The sequence below is a fragment of the Bufo bufo genome, chromosome 11 (genome assembly GCF_905171765.1).
Source record: "Bufo bufo chromosome 11, aBufBuf1.1, whole genome shotgun sequence".
NCBI classification, from domain to species: Eukaryota; Metazoa; Chordata; class Amphibia; order Anura; family Bufonidae; genus Bufo; species Bufo bufo.
In genome coordinates this window covers 81,185,033-81,206,827 of record NC_053399.1, presented here as the reverse complement: position 1 = coordinate 81,206,827, position 21,795 = coordinate 81,185,033, and the positions used below count along the sequence as shown (strand labels likewise).

Genomic DNA, 21,795 nt, shown 5'->3' with positions numbered 1-21,795 from the left:
GTAAATAACATCACTCCTCTCTTCACCCCCCCCCCCAACATACAGTCCCATGTAAATAACATCACTCCTCTCTTCATCCCTCTAACATACAGTCCCATGTAAATAACATCACTCCTCTCTTCACCCCCCTCTAACATACAGTCCCATGTAAATAACATCACTCCTCTCTTCACCTCCTCTAACATACAGTCCCATGTAAATAACATCACTCCTCTCTTCACCCCCCTCTAACATACAGTCCTATGTAAATAACATCACTCCTCTCTTCACCCCCCTCTAACATACAGTCCTATGTAAATAACATCACTCCTCTCTTCACCCCCCTCTAACATACAGTCCCATGTAAATAACATCACTCCTCTCTTCACCCCCCCCCCAACATACAGTCCCATGTAAATAACATCACTCCTCTCTTCATCCCTCTAACATACAGTCCCATGTAAATAACATCACTCCTCTCTTCACCCCCTCTAACATACAGTCCCATGTAAATAACATCACTCCTCTCTTCACCCCCCTCTAACATACAGTCCCATGTAAATAACATCACTCCTCTCTTCACCCCCCCCCCCCAACATACAGTCCCATGTAAATAACATCACTCCTCTCTTCATCCCTCTAACATACAGTCCCATGTAAATAACATCACTCCTCTCTTCACCCCCCTCTAACATACAGTCCCATGTAAATAACATCACTCCTCTCTTCACCCCCCTCTAACATACAGTCCCATGTAAATAACATCACCCCTCTCTTCACCCCCCTCTAACATACAGTCCCATGTAAATAACCTCACTCCTCTGCCTTCAGGCACCTAAATAATCGTTGTTCCCATCCACACACCAACGTCCTTTCACCTGCTCAGAAGCCTCACCTACAATTGTGAGGCCCCGCCCTCAGACTCCGCCTCCTCAAGTGGCACCATACCTCCATTCTAGTCACTACCATAATGGTACAGTAACCGCGCCAGAGATAAACATGGCCGCCACCGCCTCATCGCAGCCAGTCACGTGACCCTCGCGCACACTTCCGGCGTCGCCTGGCAACCCTTGACAGTGGCGGCCGTTCAATTCCGTGAAACAAGATGAAGCGGGTAAACCATCTGAAGGAGGCGCTGTGCGCCCTGTGCCGCATCTTGTCTGCCTCGGGTTCACACTGGGATCCTGAAACGTTGCGGAAGTCTAAGTTTAACCGGCCAGAGGCGGTAAGCGACGTGCACTCATTTCTTTAGATCTCATGCAGATGCGGCTGTGCAACCAATCAGCTCGCGTCTTTCAGTTTGCCACCTGTATTAGAAGAGTGAGACGTGTCATCTGATTGGCTGCTGCTAGATGTGTGCGCTGTGTACATGTTCTAGTCTACTCTAGCCGTGTTCACACAGAATGGGGTATTTTATATCCTGTTCAAATGTTCCTGAAAAAAATCTATGCCTTGTCATTTATAACTTCCTGTGCCTTTATTATTGCTTGGGGGGGATTAGCTCTATTTAAAGGGGATGTCCAGGGCAGGTCCTCAATAACGGAATTCGGAATCCATATCGGGATTCTTCGCTAACCGGAAGCCGAACTTTAGATGCCGAACTTAAAACAGAAGTTCGCTCAACGCTAGTCAGGACAAATTAATATTTTTTTTATTAATTATTGGCTTCTTAGGCATCGACGTTCTGGAATCTGCTGTACTGCTTGCTGAGGCAAATCTCTCCAGGCCGGCCGGATTCATCGCCTCCAGCACATGAGAAGATGACCCCGGGTATGTCTCATCCGTAAACGTCCTTGATTTTTGACTAGCCTCCTGCTCACGAATGTGTGTGCGCCCCGTGGTGGGGCCGCAATGCACGAACACCCACCGGGGGGGGGGAGCCGCTGTGGATCGCGGACCCGTTCACTTTAATGGGTCCGTTCCGCAAAAACATAGGACATGTTCTATATTTTTGCGGAACGGAAGTACAGGCCGAAACCCCACGGAAGCGCTGCGTAGGGTTCCGTTCTGTGCTTCCATTCCGCATCTCCGGATTTGCGGACCCATTGGGGTGAATGGGTCCGCATCCGTGATGCTGAATGCCCACGAAACGGTGCCCGTGTATTGCGGATACGCAATACGGCCACGGCCACAGAGCGCGCGCGTTTGTGTGCAAGAGGCCTAACGGCTAATCCATCTCTGACAGGGGACACAGACCATGTCCCGGAGGCCTGTGTGTGGCCGCTCCCCACTGTACCTCTGCTTCGATGGCACTATAGGCAATTACTTCTGCAATTCCTTAAAGCGACCTTCCTGTTCATGAAAGAAAGTCACATGACCTGAAGAACAAACAGAACGTTCGCCTGGCGCCTTCCGTTTCATCCGCCAATTTCCCCCGGGCTCCTCTTCTGTCCTCCAGAATGGCGGCGCGGCTTCTCCGACTACCTGGTACCTTTTTGATAATCCAAGACTCTTCCTGGGATTGGCCGGTACTGGTCATGTGAAGAGGGAAGTGTCTTGGACCGCCAAGAGAGTCTGAGACGCGGTGCAGCCATCTTGGATGGAGCTGAAAAGATGACAATTAGGGCACCGGGTAAAGGTCCTGTTCCTTCCCCAGTTCATTGTATTTCTTGAACCGGAGGGTCACTGTAAAGGGGGTTATTCCACAAACCGTATTACTGGGCAATTCAAATGCTATATACACGCAGTAAAGATATTGTTCATCTGTTACACACATTTAGGGCTGGCGATTTTGCAAAAAAAAAAACATTTCCCCCATTTTTTTTTTTAGGTCAATTTTCATTTTTTTTGGCCATAACTTTTTTTTTTTTTTTTTTTCCGGAGGGGGGGCAGTAATGGAAAAAGCTATTCCATCATTGGTTCTTAAATGTACGTCCAGTAACACTTCCCTCTATCAACAAATCCCCATGGAATATAAGACTGACTATCTGTACCTGTGAAAGTTAGGTGACCACCAATATGGCCACGGCCATCTGTCACCCAGCTTTCCCAATCACCATGGGGGAGCTCGGCGTGTGTTCTGTGTAATCAGCCAGCTCTGCCTTTCTGGGTCTGGTATAGCTGGTTAAGGCCATTTTGGTGGTTACCCATCTTTCCCAGGTAGAGATTGTCAGAGTCTTAGGGCTCATGCACACACGACCGTATGCCCTCCGAGACATACGGTCTGTGAGTGGGCCATATGTCCCGGAGCGCACAGCATCATAGGTTACTATCGGGCCGCCTGCGGGGCTATTGTCCCGCACTCATAATATCATATGTCTCGGAGGGCATACGGTCGTGTGCATGAGCCTGTATAATACACGGCCTGGGAGTATGTGGGGGGCTACAGTCACGCTCCTCCCCTAGAGCCCAGCAACCCCCTCAGCGCATTTGTTGAATGCTTCCAGCGCATCTATAAGTAATAGAGATTCTGCTGTCTTATCTGCGCATGCGCTGGAGACCTCCAGCTACTGTTCAGGGCCTGCACAGAAGTGGCGGAGGAAGCCTTATATTCTGTATAACTCTGTTTTGCTTTCCAGGCGATCGTGTGAGATACGTGAAAGGCGTACTACAGATCCAAGGCTACGGAAGGCCGGCGTTTTACCGTCTCCCTGATGATGGTCACGAGGGCAGCAGGGAAATACTCCTGGCCTTTTCGTGGCTCTTGCAAAAAGTGAAGATACTTGAAAATCTTTTGGAGAAGAAGAGAGTTAAAGTAGGAGACCACATTACCATCTGCGTGGTAGGTAGTTATTAGAGACCGGGGGGGGGGGGGGGGCACAGTCATGTATTTTACACGGCTTGGATTCACTTTTGGCGCCATTTAAAGGGGTTTTCCAGTTCCGACAAGTTATCCACATAACTGTTAGATCATTGGCCTGAGCACTGGGACCCCCACCTGTCGCCACGTTTGAAGCATGCAGACTGCACCCCATTCAAACTCTAGGCGACTGGCGGAGATAGCCGAGCACTAGATCTGAATGGAGCGCCAACACGCACGCTCAGCTGCTGCTTTGATAATACAGGGGGACACGGGGCCCCCTTCTCGTGCTTTATCCACTTTTTGTTACTGGAATACTCCTTTAATTTTTTTGTGCAAATATATTGCTTATAATCTCAAAGGGGAGACCCACTTCGAACAGGTTGTGTCATCAAGACTGACCCTCTTCAGATCTCCTCGCTGGAATAGAGCAGATTGGCGCCCTTTACATGGAAGAGTTATACATGGTCCGAGCACACTCCGATCAGTTTAATCTGCTCAGTGGCCTGGTTTGGGGTCGCCCCAAAAAGGCGAGGGTTAGACGGGCCGATTGCCGGGAAGGAAGCGTTCCTGCTCGCTTAGTGAAGGAGACACACAGTATGAGGATGAGAGATCCCTCGTCCCCAGACAGAATCATAGCTTACTTTTTACACGGCACGATCTGCTGCCCAGAAACGATGATCGGCGGCGGCGGCGCCTGCACGAACGACAGGATCACCTGACGAACAAGCGGGTGATCAGTGGCACGTATAGATGGCCAGATTATCGGGGACGAGCGTTCGCAGGAATGATTACTGGTTTCTCTAAGGCTACGTCTACACGACGACATAAGTCGCGCGACAGACAGGGCACAACGACACTGCAACATTTGTAGCGCGACATTTAGTTGCACTAATGTTGCGTGACAATTTTTATAATGGCAGTCTATGGTGTCGCACTGCAACATGCTGCGACTGCATCTCAAATGGATTTTTCTGCGACTGTTGCGTCGCAGCATGTTGCAGTGCGACACCATAGACTGCCATTATAAAAATTGTCGCACGAAAAATTGTCGTCGTGTAGACGTAGCCTTAATCCACCTTGAGTCTATGAACACCTTCTGGCCCTTATTCCACAATTCGCGGAGATTTCCAGTGGCAGATATTTCCAATGAACTCCCGTCTTTCTTATCGCCATTCTCAGAACTACATTCGAGGGCATTTAAACGCTAATCCCTCCAGAGTACGGCGCACGCCCCGATGACCAGATTACAGCTGCCGGCTGGAAATGATAAGCAGTGACCTGATTATGGGGAGCTCCAGCAAAGATCCTCAGCTTAGCCAATGGCGACTGCTGCATGTACACACGTAAACCGCGATGTCCCTAGAGCAGCCCCCACCCCTGCAGACCTGTTCTTTGGGTATTGCAGCATAGCGTTTTAGCATCTATATTCTCCCATTGGGAACAGATTTGACACGAGGGCCAAACTTGCAGACTTTTTAGGGCTCATGCACACGACAGTATTTTGCGTTCAGTATACTGGCCGTTTTTTGAGTTCAGTATGCGGTACATATACTGACCCATTCATTTCAATGGTTCAGCAAAAAAAAGTGTCTTCGTGTGCATTCCGTTTCCGTATTTCCGTACCGTGAAAAAATAGAACATGTCCTATTCTTGTCTGCAAATCACGGTGCTCGGCTCTATTCAAGTCAATGGGTCTGCAAAAAAAACGGAATGCATCCGTATGTCTTCCGTATCTGTTCCGTTTTTGCAGAACTATCTATTGAAAATGTTCTGCCCAGCCCAATTTTTTCTATGTAATTACTGTATAATGTATATGGCATACGGAAACACAACAGAAACAAAAAAACGGAACAACGGATCCGTAAAAAACACTTAAAAAGCCATATGGTCGTGTGCATGAGCCCTTAAGGGTCTGCATCCGTGATGCGGAATGGCCCCGAAACTGTGCCCGCGGTTCCGCAATACACGGGCATCACACGATCGTGAGAAGGAGCCCTTAGATGGATGTGTTAGAGCGGGGTCTCCATCTGCCCCGCAGAGGTCAGCTCTATCCCGTACGGAGGTGGTGTGGCTAAAACGGCATGCGTTTTTTGGTGCAGTTGTGGTTTTTATAGGGGAAACCTGTTAAATAAATGTTTCATCTGTTAAAAAAAAAAGTTACTTTATCGAAAACCTTGGCAATACACCTACATGGAGTTGTTGATGTGTGTTTTTTATTAAAGGGACGCTAAACCTAGAAATGAGTGGTCAAGTAGACAAGAAATCTGGCTGCCTTCTCTGTTGGTCAGTCTGTAGCCTATTGAGCATGTTCAGCCTTAGGACAGCGGAGGGGCCTAATGATCCCGCCAGTTGTCTTACAGCCATACACAGGACAGAAAAATACTAATCTAAAAACTGCAGGTGTAAATCCAAGCAAACACAGACCCACGGAATTCATTGGTCGTCGCGTACTGGTTCATTGAAGACCAGTGGGCTTTCCGTGGAGATTGGATGGATAGGAGTTGTCCACTCGATTTAAGCTATAGAAAGACCTACTACAAAATTTAGGGGAAATTATTAAGGTGGACCTTGTTGGGCAATTATCTTTTTTTAATGACAAAAATACATGGTCTCAAAAGGCAGGAAATGCTCAACCCCAAATGCAGTTGTGGTCTGTTGCTAAGGGCGATCCCCAGCAAAAAAATGCATAGAGTGGAGGATGCCCGCAGCAGACCACAAGTGCCACAGAGACATCCTACACCAGATGGTAAAATGTGTGGATGTCGAATAATATATAGAATACTACTGTGGTGGATGCAAACAGTAACATCTGACTAAGGCCTCATGCACACGACCTTTGTTTTATTCCGTTGTTCCGTTTTTCGTGATTCTCTGCGGACCCATTGACTTTCAATGGGTCCGTTGAAAACTCGGCTAATGCACCGTTTGTCATCCGCATCCGTGGTTCCAGTCCGTCAACAAAAATATAACCTGTCCTATTTTTTTCACGGAAAACGGTTCGCCGACCCATTCAAGTCAATGGGACCGTGAAAAAACGCGGAGGCACACAAGATTGTCCGCGTCTGTTTTTTTCCTATCATTTGCATGGCAAACCTGTCTTAGACTTTTTTTTACTTTCCTTTATGTCTGGTGGTCCTCCAAAAATAAAGGAAGACACACGGAAACAAAAACGGAAACGGATCACAGAACAACGGAACCCCATTTTGCGGAACGGAACACAACAACGGTCGTGTGCATGAAGCCTAACCCTCACACTGATGTTAAAAATGAGACAGTAGCCAGTATATCCTTATATGAAGGACATACCTGAGCCCGCACACCACGCCAAGGTATCTCAAGTGGCTCAGGACCTAATGCTAAACCTACCTGTACCATATGGGTAGTACCAGGAGCCAGTGGGCAAATTACAGCAGCGTAAGGTCCGACTCACAGTAAATGAGCTGTTAAGTGCACCGAGGGCGGGCCTGAGCCTTTTGGTGCACCTTAGCTCTGCCTCTGGTGTCCTTCAGCCCCTCCTTCTCATGGTTGATTGATAGGGCCTGGTGTTTAAATCCTCCTTTCACCCAGATTCTTGCTCCTGTGCCATGCTGGACATAACTAGCACATGCGCAGTACAGCACCTTCCTCCCACCTGGCAGGAAAGAACTGTATTACAGGGCCAGGCAATAGGAGGATTCAGATGCCTGGCCCTGTCCAGTGTCCGCTCGGGGGCCCAGGCCCGCCCTCAGTGCACTTAACAGCTCATTTACATATTATTAAATCAGGGTATTTATTTTTCCTCTGGAATGTAGCAACTAAGACAAAAAAAAAAATACAGTTTTATTACACTCGCCAAGCCCGGTCGCCCATTATTATTGGTAGTTTCGTAGCGCGTTTCCAGCGGATAGACTCCCTTTAAAATAAATGAAAAGTTTTTACTATCGGCTGCACCTCAGACTGTAATACATATAATGGGGCTGTGGGTTTATTAGCCGGAATCTGGCTTGTCAGATGTTGCTGCAGTTAAAAAAAAAAAAAATCCCTCTCTTTTTGTGACTAAACTGACTCCCTATGGCTCTTCATTATGGAGCATTTCTATAGAAACCACTGAAGGTTGATGCTTGTGCCCGCTGTGCGGAGGGAGTGGGTTGTTTTCTCCAGATCTTCACGGGTACAGGGGCAGCACTACCAAATGTACATGCTGTACGTAAGTGATTTGACATAATTATACCGCCGCCACTAGCTGTTTCCCTGCACCGGCTGCCATTCTTCTCGGATAAAGCCTCGCTTTATACAAATGACTCCACGCGGCTTTAAGTGCGAGTGAGTAGAGCTGGAAAATGTCAATCACAGAAGAACAAGTCATCTGCACCGCTCTCCGAAAGGTACTGGTGCCTCTCCAAGAACCCGGCTCTTACCGTCTTAGCCACCTGTCTTGGCAACCAGAACCAGATCTGTCTTAAAGGGCTTGTCCGGTTTCCAATGTTGATGACCTGAGGATAACAGGACAACCCCTTTAAGACTCTAATGTCCCTTCTCTAACCATGGGAACAATTTTTTTTTTGGAGTTTTTCCATTCACCTCTCCTCACAAGTAACTAATTGTATTCTTCATAGCCTAAAAATTCTGGAGCATCATTTCTTCATAGCTCCACCTTGTGTCCGTCCTCTGTTATATAGAAATCTATGAATAAACTGACAAAGCAGTGGTGAGCAGGAAACGGCACGTACCTGGGTGTGGCGGGTATTGGCCCCCCCGCCGCCGATCTGATAGTAATGACATATCCCGGAGAACCCCTTTAACCAGTTGGAGGTGTGCCCTCACTCGCCGATCATGTCCAATGTTCGGAGGGGGGAAACTGCTGCTCCCATACGCCAGGCTTCATCCCTTCTGCTCTGGAGTGAGAGGCGCCTAATTTATTACGAGGTGGATGCCTTTTAATAAATGAGGCACATCTCTGACACTCCGATCTGCACCAGCTTCAGTTAAATAGTAAATCTGATAGGCTCCGCCCATCTCGCTAACCCCTTAGTAAAGTGTCAAAAAGCCGCAAATTATGGTGTAAATAGAACGCCTTGATTAATATGTTTGTTTTTATTTATTGAACTTCCATTCCATCCATTCACACTACTGTGCTCGAGTCTGAGCCGTATTCAGTCGCCCAATATCGCTATAGGGTATTGCTTTTTTTCTTTCTTTCCAGCAATCTACATTGACTGTAATGTGCTTGTAACTTAGCAACAAACTCTTCCATATTACTGTTAAAGGGGAACTGTCCTATTTTGTTATGTGCTAGTTTATTAGAGCGAGGCATGTGTACCTGAGAGAGTCTGATTGTCATGTAGGAATGATTTTCTGTCTGTCTTCCGGGCGTTCTTTATGCGCGACCCAACGACTGGACCTGTCTTCGCCAAATTTTGCACATGGGTACATCAGGTGTTCCTGAGAGATATCCCCCAAAAAATGACCTGCATTAGCCAATACAAGCCAGCAAGCCTTTCACTTAAATCCAAACTGCCATTTACACGGTAACAGGTCCCTTATTAGCCAATCGAAGTTCGCAGGTCCTACTCCAGGTTGCCCTAACAACTGATCACACGTTTTAGCAGTTCGCAGGTCCTTAAATATTCAGTCATATGCCGAATGACGGCACAACTACACTGCTACATGCATGGGGGGCAGGGGCCACTATTAAACGGACGGCCGCGGTGGAGGTCACTATTAAAGGGGCGGTCATTATGAAGGTCACTGTTAAAGGGGCGGGCACTGTGGAGGTCACTGGTAAAGGGGCGGGCACTGTGGAGGTCACTGGTAAAGGGGCGGGCACTGTGGAGGTCACTGGTAAAGGGGCGGGCACTGTGGAGGTCACTGGTAAAGGGGCGGGGACTGTGGAGGTCACTGGTAAAGGGGCGGCCACTGTGGAGGTCACTGGTAAAGGGGCGGCCACTGTGAAGGTCACTGGTAAAGGGGCGGCCACTGTGGAGGTCACTGGTAAAGGGGCGGCCACTGTGGAGGTCACTGGTAAAGGGGCGGCCACTGTGGAGGTCACTGGTAAAGGGGCGGCCACTGTGGAGGTCACTGGTAAAGGGGCGGCCACTGTGGAGGTCACTGGTAAAGGGGCGGCCACTGTGGAGGTCACTGGTAAAGGGGCGGCCACTGTGGAGGTCACTGGTAAAGGGGCGGCCACTGTGGAGGTCACTGGTAAAGGGGCGGCCACTGTGGAGGTCACTGGTAAAGGGGCGGCCACTGTGGAGGTCACTGGTAAAGGGGCGGCCACGGTGGAGGTCACTGGTAAAGGGGCGGCCACTGTGGAGGTCACTGGTAAAGGGGCGGCCACTGTGGAGGTCACTGGTAAAGGGGCGGCCACTGTGGAGGTCACTGGTAAAGGGGCGGCCACTGTGGAGGTCACTGGTAAAGGGGCGGCCACTGTGGAGGTCACCGGTAAAGGGGCGGCCACTGTGGAGGTCACCGGTAAAGGGGCGGCCACTGTGGAGGTCACCGGTAAAGGGGCGGCCACTGTGGAGGTCACCGGTAAAGGGGCGGCCACTGTGGAGGTCACCGGTAAAGGGGCGGCCACTGTGGAGGTCACCGGTAAAGGGGCGGCCACTGTGGAGGTCACCGGTAAAGGGGCGGCTACTGTGGAGGTCACTGTTAAAGGGGTGGTAAATGTTAAAGGGGCGGCCACTGTGGAGGTCACTGGTAAAGGGGCGGCCACTGTGGAGGTCACTGTTAAAGGGGCGGCCACTGTGGTGGTCACTGGTAAAGGGGCGGCCACTGTGGAGGTCACTGGTAAAGGGGCGGCCACTGTGGAGGTCACTGGTAAAGGGGCGGCCACTGTGGAGGTCACTGGTAAAGGGGCGGCCACTGTGGAGGTCACTGGTAAAGGGGCGGCCACTGTGGAGGTCACTGGTAAAGGGGCGGCCACTGTGGAGGTCACTGGTAAAGGGGCGGCCACTGTGGAGGTCACTGGTAAAGGGGCGGCCACTGTGGAGGTCACTGGTAAAGGGGCGGCCACTGTGGAGGTCACTGGTAAAGGGGCGGCCACTGTGGAGGTCACTGGTAAAGGGGCGGCCACTGTGGAGGTCACTGGTAAAGGGGCGGCCACTGTGGAGGTCACTGGTAAAGGGGTGGTAAATGTTAAAGGGGCTGGCACTGTGGGGGTCACTGGTAAAGGGGCAGGCACTGTGGAGGTCACTGGTAAAGGGGCGGCCACTGTGGAGGTCACTGGTAAAGGGGCGGCCACTGTGGAGGTCACTGGTAAAGGGGCGGCCACTGTGGAGGTCACTGTTAAAGGGGCGGCCACTGTGGAGGTCACTGGTAAAGGGGCGGCCACTGTGGAGGTCACTGGTAAAGGGGCGGCCACTGTGGAGGTCACTGGTAAAGGGGCGGCCACTGTGGAGGTCACTGTTAAAGGGGTGGTAAATGTTAAAGGGGCGGCCACTGTGGAGGTCACTGGTAAAGGGGCGGCCACTGTGGAGGTCACTGTTAAAGGGGTGGTAAATGTTAAAGGGGCGGCCACTGTGGAGGTCACTGGTAAAGGGGCGGCCACTGTGGAGGTCACTGGTAAAGGGGCGGCCACTGTGGAGGTCACTGGTAAAGGGGCGGCCACTGTGGAGGTCACTGGTAAAGGGGTGGTAAATGTTAAAGGGGCGGCCACTGTGGAGGTCACTGGTAAAGGGGTGGTAAATGTTAAAGGGGCGGCCACTGTGGAGGTCACTGGTAAAGGGGCGGCCACTGTGGAGGTCACTGGTAAAGGGGCGGCCACTGTGGAGGTCACTGGTAAAGGGGCGGCCACTGTGGAGGTCACTGGTAAAGGGGCGGCCACTGTGGAGGTCACTGGTAAAGGGGCGGCCACTGTGGAGGTCACTGGTAAAGGGGCGGCCACTGTGGAGGTCACTGGTAAAGGGGCGGCCACTGTGGAGGTCACTGGTAAAGGGGCGGCCACTGTGGAGGTCACTGGTAAAGGGGCGGCCACTGTGGAGGTCACTGGTAAAGGGGCGGCCACTGTGGAGGTCACTGGTAAAGGGGCGGCCACTGTGGAGGTCACTGGTAAAGGGGCGGCCACTGTGGAGGTCACTGGTAAAGGGGCGGCCACTGTGGAGGTCACTGGTAAAGGGGCGGTAAATGTTAAAGGGGCTGGCACTGTGGGGGTCACTGTTATCGGGGATACTGTTTATCTTTTTACGACACACGGAAACATGAAATGAAATAGATTAAATATACCCGTGTGAAGCCGGGTCCTTCTGCTAGTTACCTTATAATAACAGATTTCATTAATGTCCTCTGTCCCTTTCCACTGCTCCCTTAAAAGACCGTTGCTATGGCTTGTCTGTCTCTGGCTAAGAAGACAGGAAGACGGAGGGACGGTCCTTCACACTGCATGCCTGCATTAGGCTTCAGAGTGAGGAGGCGTGTCTCTCAGTAATCCAATCTGATTGGCTGGCAGGGAGCTGCTGGCGACAGCAAGTGTGTATGGGAAGTGAGGGAGAGAAGTTTTGGCCTCAGAGAACTGGCAGAGGAGCCATCTTGAGAAGGTCCTCATTTTGTAATTGTTTAAACAGCCGTAACTAAGGGAAAAACTCAAGGAAAACTGTGGTATGTGAAGAAACTAAAGACTGCTTTATGCGTAATGCTGCTACAGCAGTAACATATGCTAAAATAGATTTTTTTTAATGAAAACATGACAGTTACACTTTAATATAAGCCACTTACTAATGTATTGTGATTCTCCATATTGCCTCCTTTGCTGGTTAGATTAATTTTTCTATCACATTATACACCACTTGTTTCCAGGGGTTACGACCAGATACGAGAGAACCAGGATGGGAGCTGCTGTGCATGCGTGCCTATGTGCACTAAAATGGTCCTTATACACCAGAGAGGTGCAAGCACGACCACCGCTGCTGGATTGCAGGGTGGACATAACCATGGAAACGAGCAGTGCATAATGTAATGGAAAAAGCTGGTAAATGAGGCAATATGGACAACCGGAGTACATTAGCAAGTGCCTTTTATTAACTTTCTCTACATCATATATTTAGTAGAAACAGGTATAGGTCAGTATTACCACATAACTTTGGCGCATCTATCAACAGCATAGATGGACTAAGATCAGTGTCTGTCTAAATTACCTGTCTTAAAGGGAACCTGTCATCAACGTTATGCTGCCCATACTAACGGCAGAATAAAGTACAGACGGGTGAGTTGATTTCTGCGGTCTGTCATTTAAAAGTTAAAAGTAAGGGTGGGTTCACACTAGCATTATGGAGTCCGTTATGGCTTTCCGTTATAACAGGGTTATAACTGAACATAACGGAATCCAGAGGACGGAAGGACGGATCCATTTTGCTGCCCATAGACTTGCATGATGACTGAATGCAAAACTGATGCTTTTAAAAGGCATTCAGTTTTGCTTCGTCCTAATAGAAGTCTAGGGGAATCAAAACGGATCCGTCTGGTTCCCGTTATGCAAGACGGAAAACAGTCGACAGGGCTTTGTTTTCCGTCTTGCATAACGGGACCTAGACGGATCCGTTATGTTTTCTCATAGACTATTATTAGGACGGAGCAAAACGGAATGCCTCTTAAAGGCTTCCGTTTTTGCATTCCATCCTATGGATTCCGTTATGTTCCGTTATAACCCTGTTATAACTGAAAGACATAATGGACTCCATAACGCTAGTGTGAACCCACCCTTAGTGGTTGCTGACAACCAACATCACAATCATTGCAGACTGGGCCTGGAAAAGAGTCACGGCCACCTGAGAAGAGTCCTGGTTATTAATCCCTGCTCTCCTGCCCACCTGCTGATGATTTAGGCCTCTTTCACACGGGCGTTGCGGGAAAAGGTGCGGGTGCGTTGCGGGAGCACCCGCGATTTTTCAGCACGAGTGCAAAACATTGTAATGCGTTTTGCACTCGCGTGAGAAAAATTGTGTGTGTTTGGTACCCAAACCCGACCTTCTTCACAGAAGTTCGGGCTTGGGATCGGTGTTCTGTAGATTGTATTATTTTCCCTTATAACATGGTTATAAGGGAAAATAATAGCATTCTGAATACAGAATGCATAGTAAAACAGCGCTGGAGGGGTTAAAAAAAATAATTTAACTCACCTTAGTCCACTTGATCGCGATGCCTGGCATCTCCTTCTGTCTTCATCTGATCTCTGTGCAGCAACAGGACCTTTGGTGACGTCATCACATGATCCATCACATGATCTTTTACCATGGTGATGGATCATGTGATGACCGGAGTGACGTCACCAAAGGTCCTGTTGCTGCACAGAGATCAGATGAAGCCAGAAGAGATGCCGGCTACGCGATTAAGTGGACTAAGGTGAGTTAAATTATTTTTTATTTATTTTTTAACCCCTCCAGCGATGTTTTACTATGCATTCTGTATTCAGAATGCTATTATTTTCCCTTATAAACATGTTATAAGGGAAAATAATAATGATCGGGTCTCCATCCCGATTGTCTCCTAGCAACCGTGCGTGAAAATCGCACCGCATCCGCACTTGCTTGCGGATGCTATGCGATTTTCACGCAACCCCATTCATTTCTATGGGGCCTGCGTTACGTGAAAAACGCACAAAGAGGAGCATGCTGCGATTTTCACGCAACGCACAAGTGATGCGTGAAAATCACCGCTCATGTGAACAGCCCCATAGAAATGAATGGGTCGGTATTCAGTGCGAGTGCAATGCGTTCACCTCCCGCATCGCATCCGCGCGGAATACTCGCCCGTGTGAAAGGGACCTTACAGTCTTCCACCTAGTTTTCTCCCTTTCTCTCTAGGAGAAAACTGCCAACCATCAGCAGATGGGCGAGAGAGCAGGAGATTATGAATTACCATGACTCTTCTCAGGTAGATTCTTTTAAAGGCCTGGGCTGTAATGATTATGATGCTGGTTCTCGGCAACCACTTACTTTTAGCTCATAAGGGACACCGCTGAAATCAGCATTTCCGTCACTAATTTATGCTGCCCTAAGTGAGGTTAGCCTAACGTTGATGACAGGTTCCCTTTAATAATTGTCCCTCTCTATGTTTACAGTAAAGAATAGTTTTGTTACTAATATAAGATTATTTTTAAGATTTATTGTTGGTGCGTTTATGATTTGGACGGGTACTTTAGTGCAATTAAAAATGTTGAACCACTGTCTTTTGTGAAGCCTTCAGTTTCACTAGTAGCAGGATCTGAATTTTCACTCTGTTACGTCAGGCAGCTCAGCTGACGGCTTCTTATCTCTGCTCTCTGACCTCATAAACATTCATGATAGCTCAGCTCTTATGTTACTGATAAGAATGACCTTCCGACCTTTTAGTAATTTAAACAGAAGGGTTATTAGATGGCCGGCACAAGTACCAGTCACACAGCTAGACAGTTAACCCTTTGTGACAGAACAGCTCAATATAAAAATAAAAAAAAGACCAATTGAAAAAATGTTTTTTTTTTAGCCCTAAATGAGTAAAATGCGATCATAAATAAAAATTGCCTGTGAAGGTGTACATGACCTTTTAAGGTTCTAGGAGATCTATTGAAGATGACTGTATGCCTTCTTGCACTTTGATAGCTTCCACCCCGCACATGTGAAGTCAGAGGTACCATATGGGCAGTTCATACGGGTTCACATCACGTTTTATCCCTCTGTTTGATGTATACGTTAGAAAAAAAAAAGGATGCAAAAACGCAGCACTCCATGTTCTTGTATTCATGTATTTTAAGCAATATATTTGCGTAGTTAATATAGCACTGTGTATAACCCATACATACCCAGTGTTTTCAGAGTGCCGTTACGTCTTGCGGTCACACTTATATCACTTTATAGGAGGTACTGACTAACTTTTTCTTCGCACAATCTATTTTGTGCTCATTTCCTGTGATGGTGAATTTATAGCTTCGTCCATGAAGCTCTCTCCAGTGAAGTTAAAATTGACTTGACCTCTCGTTAATGAATGCTCCAAACTAATAAAAATTTCATCCCTCCCATCTTGAAAGAGGTGTTCAATATTCCCCTTCCTCTGATTGTCGAGGAGATTGAGCGGATAGCCTAGAGCCGGGAGTAGAGAGAAGAAACCTCATCATAAGACGTACCAGATTTTCATGCATCTATACTACAAAGGCAAATCTGAAGTGTAGAGCATTGTATACAGGCAATTATATATTATATATATATATATATATATATATATATACACACACTCACATGTATACATAATACAGCACTGACTGCTGTTCTCTTATCAGCCACAGTAAGGGGATTGTATAAAGAAGATATATAAAATATATATAAATAATAATACACTCATTGACAAAAAATAAATAAACACATCAGATAGAAATGTTGGATTGCTGATCTGATTGGGATTCCCCTGCTACCCTATAAAAAGGCTCTCAGAGGCTACTTTTGGGTAGTGTACCTCTTGGTGAGAGATCGTTGACTGTTAGACACGCCTCTACAACGCACTCAAAGACATTCTGCCCGGTTGACAGAATTTGGAAGGGAGCGCATAATTGACAAATTTTGACAAATTTTCCCCCATCTAGGTTGTTCCGGGGGGCAGTGCTTACGTGAAGGCACGCACATATGGATGGCACAGGCAGAACACCAATAGAGAGGATCATTTGATCTGCAGAGAGGCACAAGAAGCTCCCACAGTTTCGTCGTTCATCATCCAGACAGAGGAGGCACCTTCATTTCCAGGAACTTAGCAGAATGATATTTTAGGTTACGTGTCCTGCCATAGACTGTTTCGTGCGCAGTGGTTTTGTAAATGAGAAACCTGGACAGCTACGGAATGGAACCATATTATCTTTAGTGGCAAATACAGGGTCTTTCCCACGACTGTTGGGTTCAGTTATGGAGGCCTTGTGGTAAGCACTTCAATCCCACCTTTGTCAGCAAAACGGACAAGAATAGGACATGCGCTTTCTTTTTTTGCGGGCTGTGTAAAGGACATACGGATGAGGACAGCACATGAGTGGGCCCACATCCGATCTGCCAAAAATACGGTTATGTCAATGGGGCCTAAAGATAATCTAAACAAACTATTTCCACCGAAAGGAACGTTTTTCGCTCGAAATATAACAATGAACGATCATTTTAGGCGACCGATGAAAGACCATTATCGTCTGAAAAGAAGTCGACCATCAGATAGTCGGACAAAAGATCTTTCGTTCAAAGAAAGATAGTCTGTGAATGAAGGATCTTTCTTTGAGGGAACATTCCCAGAAAGATCTTTCGTTCATCATTGAACCTGTTTAAACAACTGATATGGACTAAAGTGTGTGTGTGTGGCCGGGTCTGTGAAATGAACCTTCACCAGATGTTTGCTTGTTCAGCCATCAACCAACTTCTGTGCAATGTGTAGACCACCCGGGTACATAGGGCTGCTAGCCATTCCCCTGTAAGTATGGATCGTAACTATGAATAGTCAAGATCTGATGATGAAAAAAGATCTAAAGTGCTTCAAACCAGTCCGTTTTCAAAAGCAATTTAGTAAAGTTGCTGGTGTCATGTGGTTGGCGGGAGCACCCCTCATTATGTTGTATCTATAAAATACACATTTTCTGTCTCTAGTGTCCTCATGATGCATCAGTCCAAAAATGTAAAGACCACTCTTCATCCTGTAAACAAGAGACGGATATCCGATTCCTTCAGTGGCTGGACGGCAAGCTGCGATTTTGCTGGAGATCTTTACATGCAGCCCATCTGGAGGAATGCGCTGTTTTATATAAGGTATTTGACCAGTTCTCTAGGTGCCACTTTTTAAAAGCTGTGTCTACCCTTTTGCAATTTTTTTTATCGATACAATACATCTTAAAAAATAAGCAACTTTGCAAATAAAATAAATTGTGCGGCTCCTATGCAGACCTGTGTGTCTTCAAGTTAAAGGCTACAAGATGGTCTAATCCTGCAGTCCTATTGCTCCATGTCTTGTGGACCTATATTAGCAAGAAGTTGGGGACAGGTGATGGGAAAAGTGGGGTCTGACTACACAGAGCTTGTTTGTAGTCGGAAACTATACATAAAGCAATAGCATATTGTTTAGACAAGACCACTTTTAGTTTTTAATTTTAGAGGTATCCTTACAAGTATTGATTTTTAAAGTCTTGAACAACCCCTACAATGTCTTAAAATAAAAAACATGCCGTTCTCTTTGGTTCTGGTTCGGTGTTCCTGTCGCTGCTTCTTTATAAAGAGCAGTGGTGATGTGCCTGGATACGGCTTGTTACCGCTGCAGCCAGTCACTGCCCTCAGAGGTCTACAGCAGAGGACAATGATTGGCTGCAGAGGTCACATACTGTATACCTGCTTGCCTGCACAGTGACGTTGCTGGATTCGGTACGTGACTGCTTCAGCCAATCACTGTAGAACGCTTTGGACAGTGACTGGCTGCAGCGGTCAAGTGCCGAATCTAGGCATATCACTTCTACAGTGTGTAAACAAGCAGCGGCAGGAAGACCGGACCAGTGCAGAGAATGGAGCTGGAGAAACAGTTGAGTATATCATAGTTTTTATTTCAGGACATTATAAGGGCTCATGCACACAGACATATTTTTTTTTCTGTGTCCGTACATGGGGCCGCAAAAAAATCCCCAAAATGACTGTGCATGCCCTGTCCATATGGCCATTCTGCAAAAAAAAATAATATTTAAAATGTCCTATTATTGTCCGCATTACGGACAAGGATAGGACTGTTTTATTAGGGGCCGGTCCTTCCGACATCCAACGGTCGTGTGCATGAGCCCTAAGCGGTGATTTTTTTTAAAACTCTGACAACCCGTTTAAGGGTCCATTCACACATCCGTAATGTATTGCGGATCCGCAAATTGACTAGAATAGGACATGTTCTATTTTTTGCGGAGACGCGGCCCAGAAATGCAGATGCGGACAGTACACTGTGTCCTGTCCGCATTTCTTCTGTCCCCATAGAGAATGAATGGGTCCGCACCCGTTCCGCAAAATTGCGGAACGGATGCGGACCCATTTGCGGATGTGTGAATGGAGCCTTAGGGGAATGGCACCAAATTGTAGCAAGCATTTCTAGCAAACAATCTGCGTTGTAATTGGCGATAATGCCTATTACAGACATTTAACTCCTCAGATGCCACAATCAATTGTGACGACAGGGAGACATTAGTTCGTTGTGGTAGCCTCAAGCCTTCTAAAGGCACCAAGACTACCACAGCAATCTTTCACAGGCAGGCCTTTACAGGAACATAGCTAATCTCCCATAGACTGCAAGGGTAATTAATTGCAGTCTATGGGAGAAGCGATCTAATAATTGCATGTTTGAGTCCCCTAAGGGGACTTAATATAATTGTAAAAGGATAAAACGAATGTTTAAAAAATATATAAATATATAAATTCAAATGTCGTTTCCCAATAATAAAAAAATATTTTGTACTGTTGCGTCCCAAAACATCAAAATATAAACATATTTCTCCCATACAGTAAACAGCGTAACGGGAAAAAATCAAAATGGCAGATTCGCCATTTCAGCCCCGAATTATTATTATTTTTTATAAAAAGTTATACACACTCCAAAATGTTATCAAAAACTACAGATCGCCCCATAAAACATGAGCCCTCACACAGCTCCATAGACTTAACTATAAAAAAAAAAAAAAAAGTTATGGGGGTCAGAATATGGCGATGAGAAGAAAAAAACAACCGAAAAATTAAAGGGAGTAAAAAATTTAACCGCAAAAAGGAAAAAAATAAATAAATTAATAAATCGGCCTGTCAGGAAAGGGTTAAACTGTAAGCAGCAAGAACCTGTAGTAAGTGGAAAGCAGAAGACCCAAGGCCTACGGATTGGCCGGTGAACCGCATTCTCCTCGGTTCTCTAGGGTGTTACTGGAGTGCTCCCACTGCTAAAGGATAATGTCGGTCCCTGAAATGTTCCTCCGAAGATGGTGATTTTAACCTATTTTCCTTGCAGACTCTCAGCTGAACACAGCTACTCTCGCTTTGAAGTGGCATATAAGCCGCAGGAGAACTGGAGCAGCTATAAATGCCGGGGAGAGTCAAAACTCATGCAAAAGGCTTTTATTTTTGTATATCCGACTGTGAATGATTATAACCCCTTCTGTCCCTCGGAGCACTGTAAGCCTCTATTGTTCAGACGGATTAGAAGTATAGAAAATGCATATGGAAGTTACTTCACCTGCCAAATTAAATCAGCTTGTAACCTCCGACCTCCCGGTCAAAGAATATATGCTGTGTCTATCCAATACGTGCCAAGTATGGATCGCTGATTATAGCGGAAACTTTACCGTGCCTGCGAGAAGACATTAGCGCGTCAGTAGGCTGAGGACTTCATGAAATAAGCTTTCTGACCTACCGATTTTCTTGTTTATTTGAACTCTAGATCCATTCGTATACTCGGGGTTGCCACATTGACAAAACCACCGGTCATTTGTCGGCCATGGAAACAGCGCTTCTTCGACAACCCAAAAGCTGTGATAAGGTAAGTAAAACCATAGAAAGCTATGGGTCCTTTGACACTGGTTCCAGGTAAGTGCCCAGCAATCGGCCTACAAATAAGTGCGTGCTGGGATCTTTAATGAGAGCACGGTCGGCAGCACACCTCTCCATGTAAATAGGGGGATATGCTGCCGACAGACTGTAGAACTACGAGGGGAGAGTGATCATAGTGACCATCTTTTGTTGCCTGTGCACTTTTTAGCGGTCTGTGTCCAAGGCCTTTTAAACGAGCACTGATCAACTTGTTTTATTGCCGATCGATGCTAGTCATGGCTTGGACCCTAAAAATAGTTGTACTAGCAGTATAGATAATGACCACTGAAGTCAATTCAACGAAACATTATGCAAGAAAGGGACAGTAATGGAATTCTAAGTGCTGCCAAGAGCAAATCACAAGAGACTAAGTAACCCTGCATGGTCCCTCTCAAAAAATCTAATGGGACAGTAAAATAAAACGAATGCATGCCCCAGGACTCTGCTAATACAGTACGATGCATTGGACAAACTCCCCCGACAGTCATACCAACTGAAACGGGCTAAGTGACACAGCTTTTGCTTTCAGTTAGTTAAGGCTCCATTCACACGTCCTCAACTCTGTTCCGCATTTTGCGGAACGGAATTGCGGACCCATTCATTTCTATGGGGCCGCACCATGTGCTGCACGGATCCGGAAATGCCGATCCGCACTTCCGGGTCCACAATTTAGTTCCTGAAGAAAAAAATTAGAACATGTCCTATTTTTGTCTGGACAAGATTAGGCATTTTCTATTAAGTGCCGGCGATGTACGGTCCGCACATTGCCGGTGTCCGTGTTTTGCGGATCCGCAAAACACACACGGACATGGGAATAGAGCCTTAAGGGGTTGTCTGAGGGGAGACGTTGATGGTGTATTTATAGGGTATGCTATCAATCAACAGGGGTCTGACTGTTGTGACACCTGACAAGCACTAGAAAGTGCCATGCCATTTCATCTCCTAATATTTAAAGACTATGTGCACCTTTGGGGGCAATTTTATTATTTTTATTTATTTTGAGCTAAAAATAATTTTTGAAATTGGTCTTTATTAAAAAAAATATGGCAACCTTTTTTCTGTACAGAGCTGATATTGCGCTAGAAGCGCCCTTTGGATTTCCTGTCTTTTCCGTCAGACCAGGAGCTGACGGACTCCTTATCTCTGCTCTCTGACTCCCTAATAACTGATTATCGCTCAGTTCTTATCTTACTGATAAGAAAGTGGATTAAAGAGGACCTTTCACCGATTATTACACTATGAACTAACTATACAGACATGTAGAGCGGCGCCCGGGGATCTCACTGCACTTACTATTATCCCTGGGCGCCGCTCCGTTCTCCCGTTATGCCCTCAGGTATCTCCGCTCACTAAGTTATAGTAGGCGGAGATACCAGTCACTAAGTTATGGTAGGCGAAGTCTGCCCTTGTTCTGCTCTAGCGCTGGCCAATCGCAGCGCAGAGCTCACAGCCTGGGAGGTTATTTTCTCCCAGGCTGTGAGCTCTGCAATGCGATTGGCCAGCGCTACAGAAGAACAAGGGCAGACTCCGCCTACCATAACTTAGTGAACGGAGATACCGGAGGGCATA

General features: G+C 47.0%; 1 protein-coding gene and 1 long non-coding RNA gene across 3 annotated transcripts in view; one reads left to right on the top strand and one right to left on the bottom strand.

Moving 5' to 3' along the window:
• Positions 1-872, bottom strand: part of LOC120982586 — a 46,692-nt gene extending 45,820 nt beyond the window's left edge. The window contains exon 1 of the long non-coding RNA XR_005774951.1: positions 844-872. This is a non-coding gene — a long non-coding RNA (uncharacterized LOC120982586). The remainder of the gene's footprint in view (positions 1-843) is intronic.
• Positions 873-1,018: 146 nt separating this feature from the next.
• Positions 1,019-21,795, top strand: part of TEDC1 (tubulin epsilon and delta complex 1) — a 29,696-nt gene continuing 8,919 nt past the window's right edge. Inside the window, exons 1-5 of one of the 2 annotated variants that reach the window (XM_040412842.1) lie at positions 1,019-1,204; positions 1,653-1,749; positions 3,498-3,700; positions 17,281-17,439; positions 20,078-20,176. In XM_040412842.1, the coding sequence (XP_040268776.1) occupies positions 1,085-1,204; positions 1,653-1,749; positions 3,498-3,700; positions 17,281-17,439; positions 20,078-20,176 (678 nt within the window). In that variant the 5' untranslated portion in view covers positions 1,019-1,084. The remainder of the gene's footprint in view (positions 1,205-1,652; positions 1,750-3,497; positions 3,701-17,280; positions 17,440-20,077; positions 20,177-21,795) is intronic. The other variant, XM_040412843.1, reaches the window with a different exon arrangement.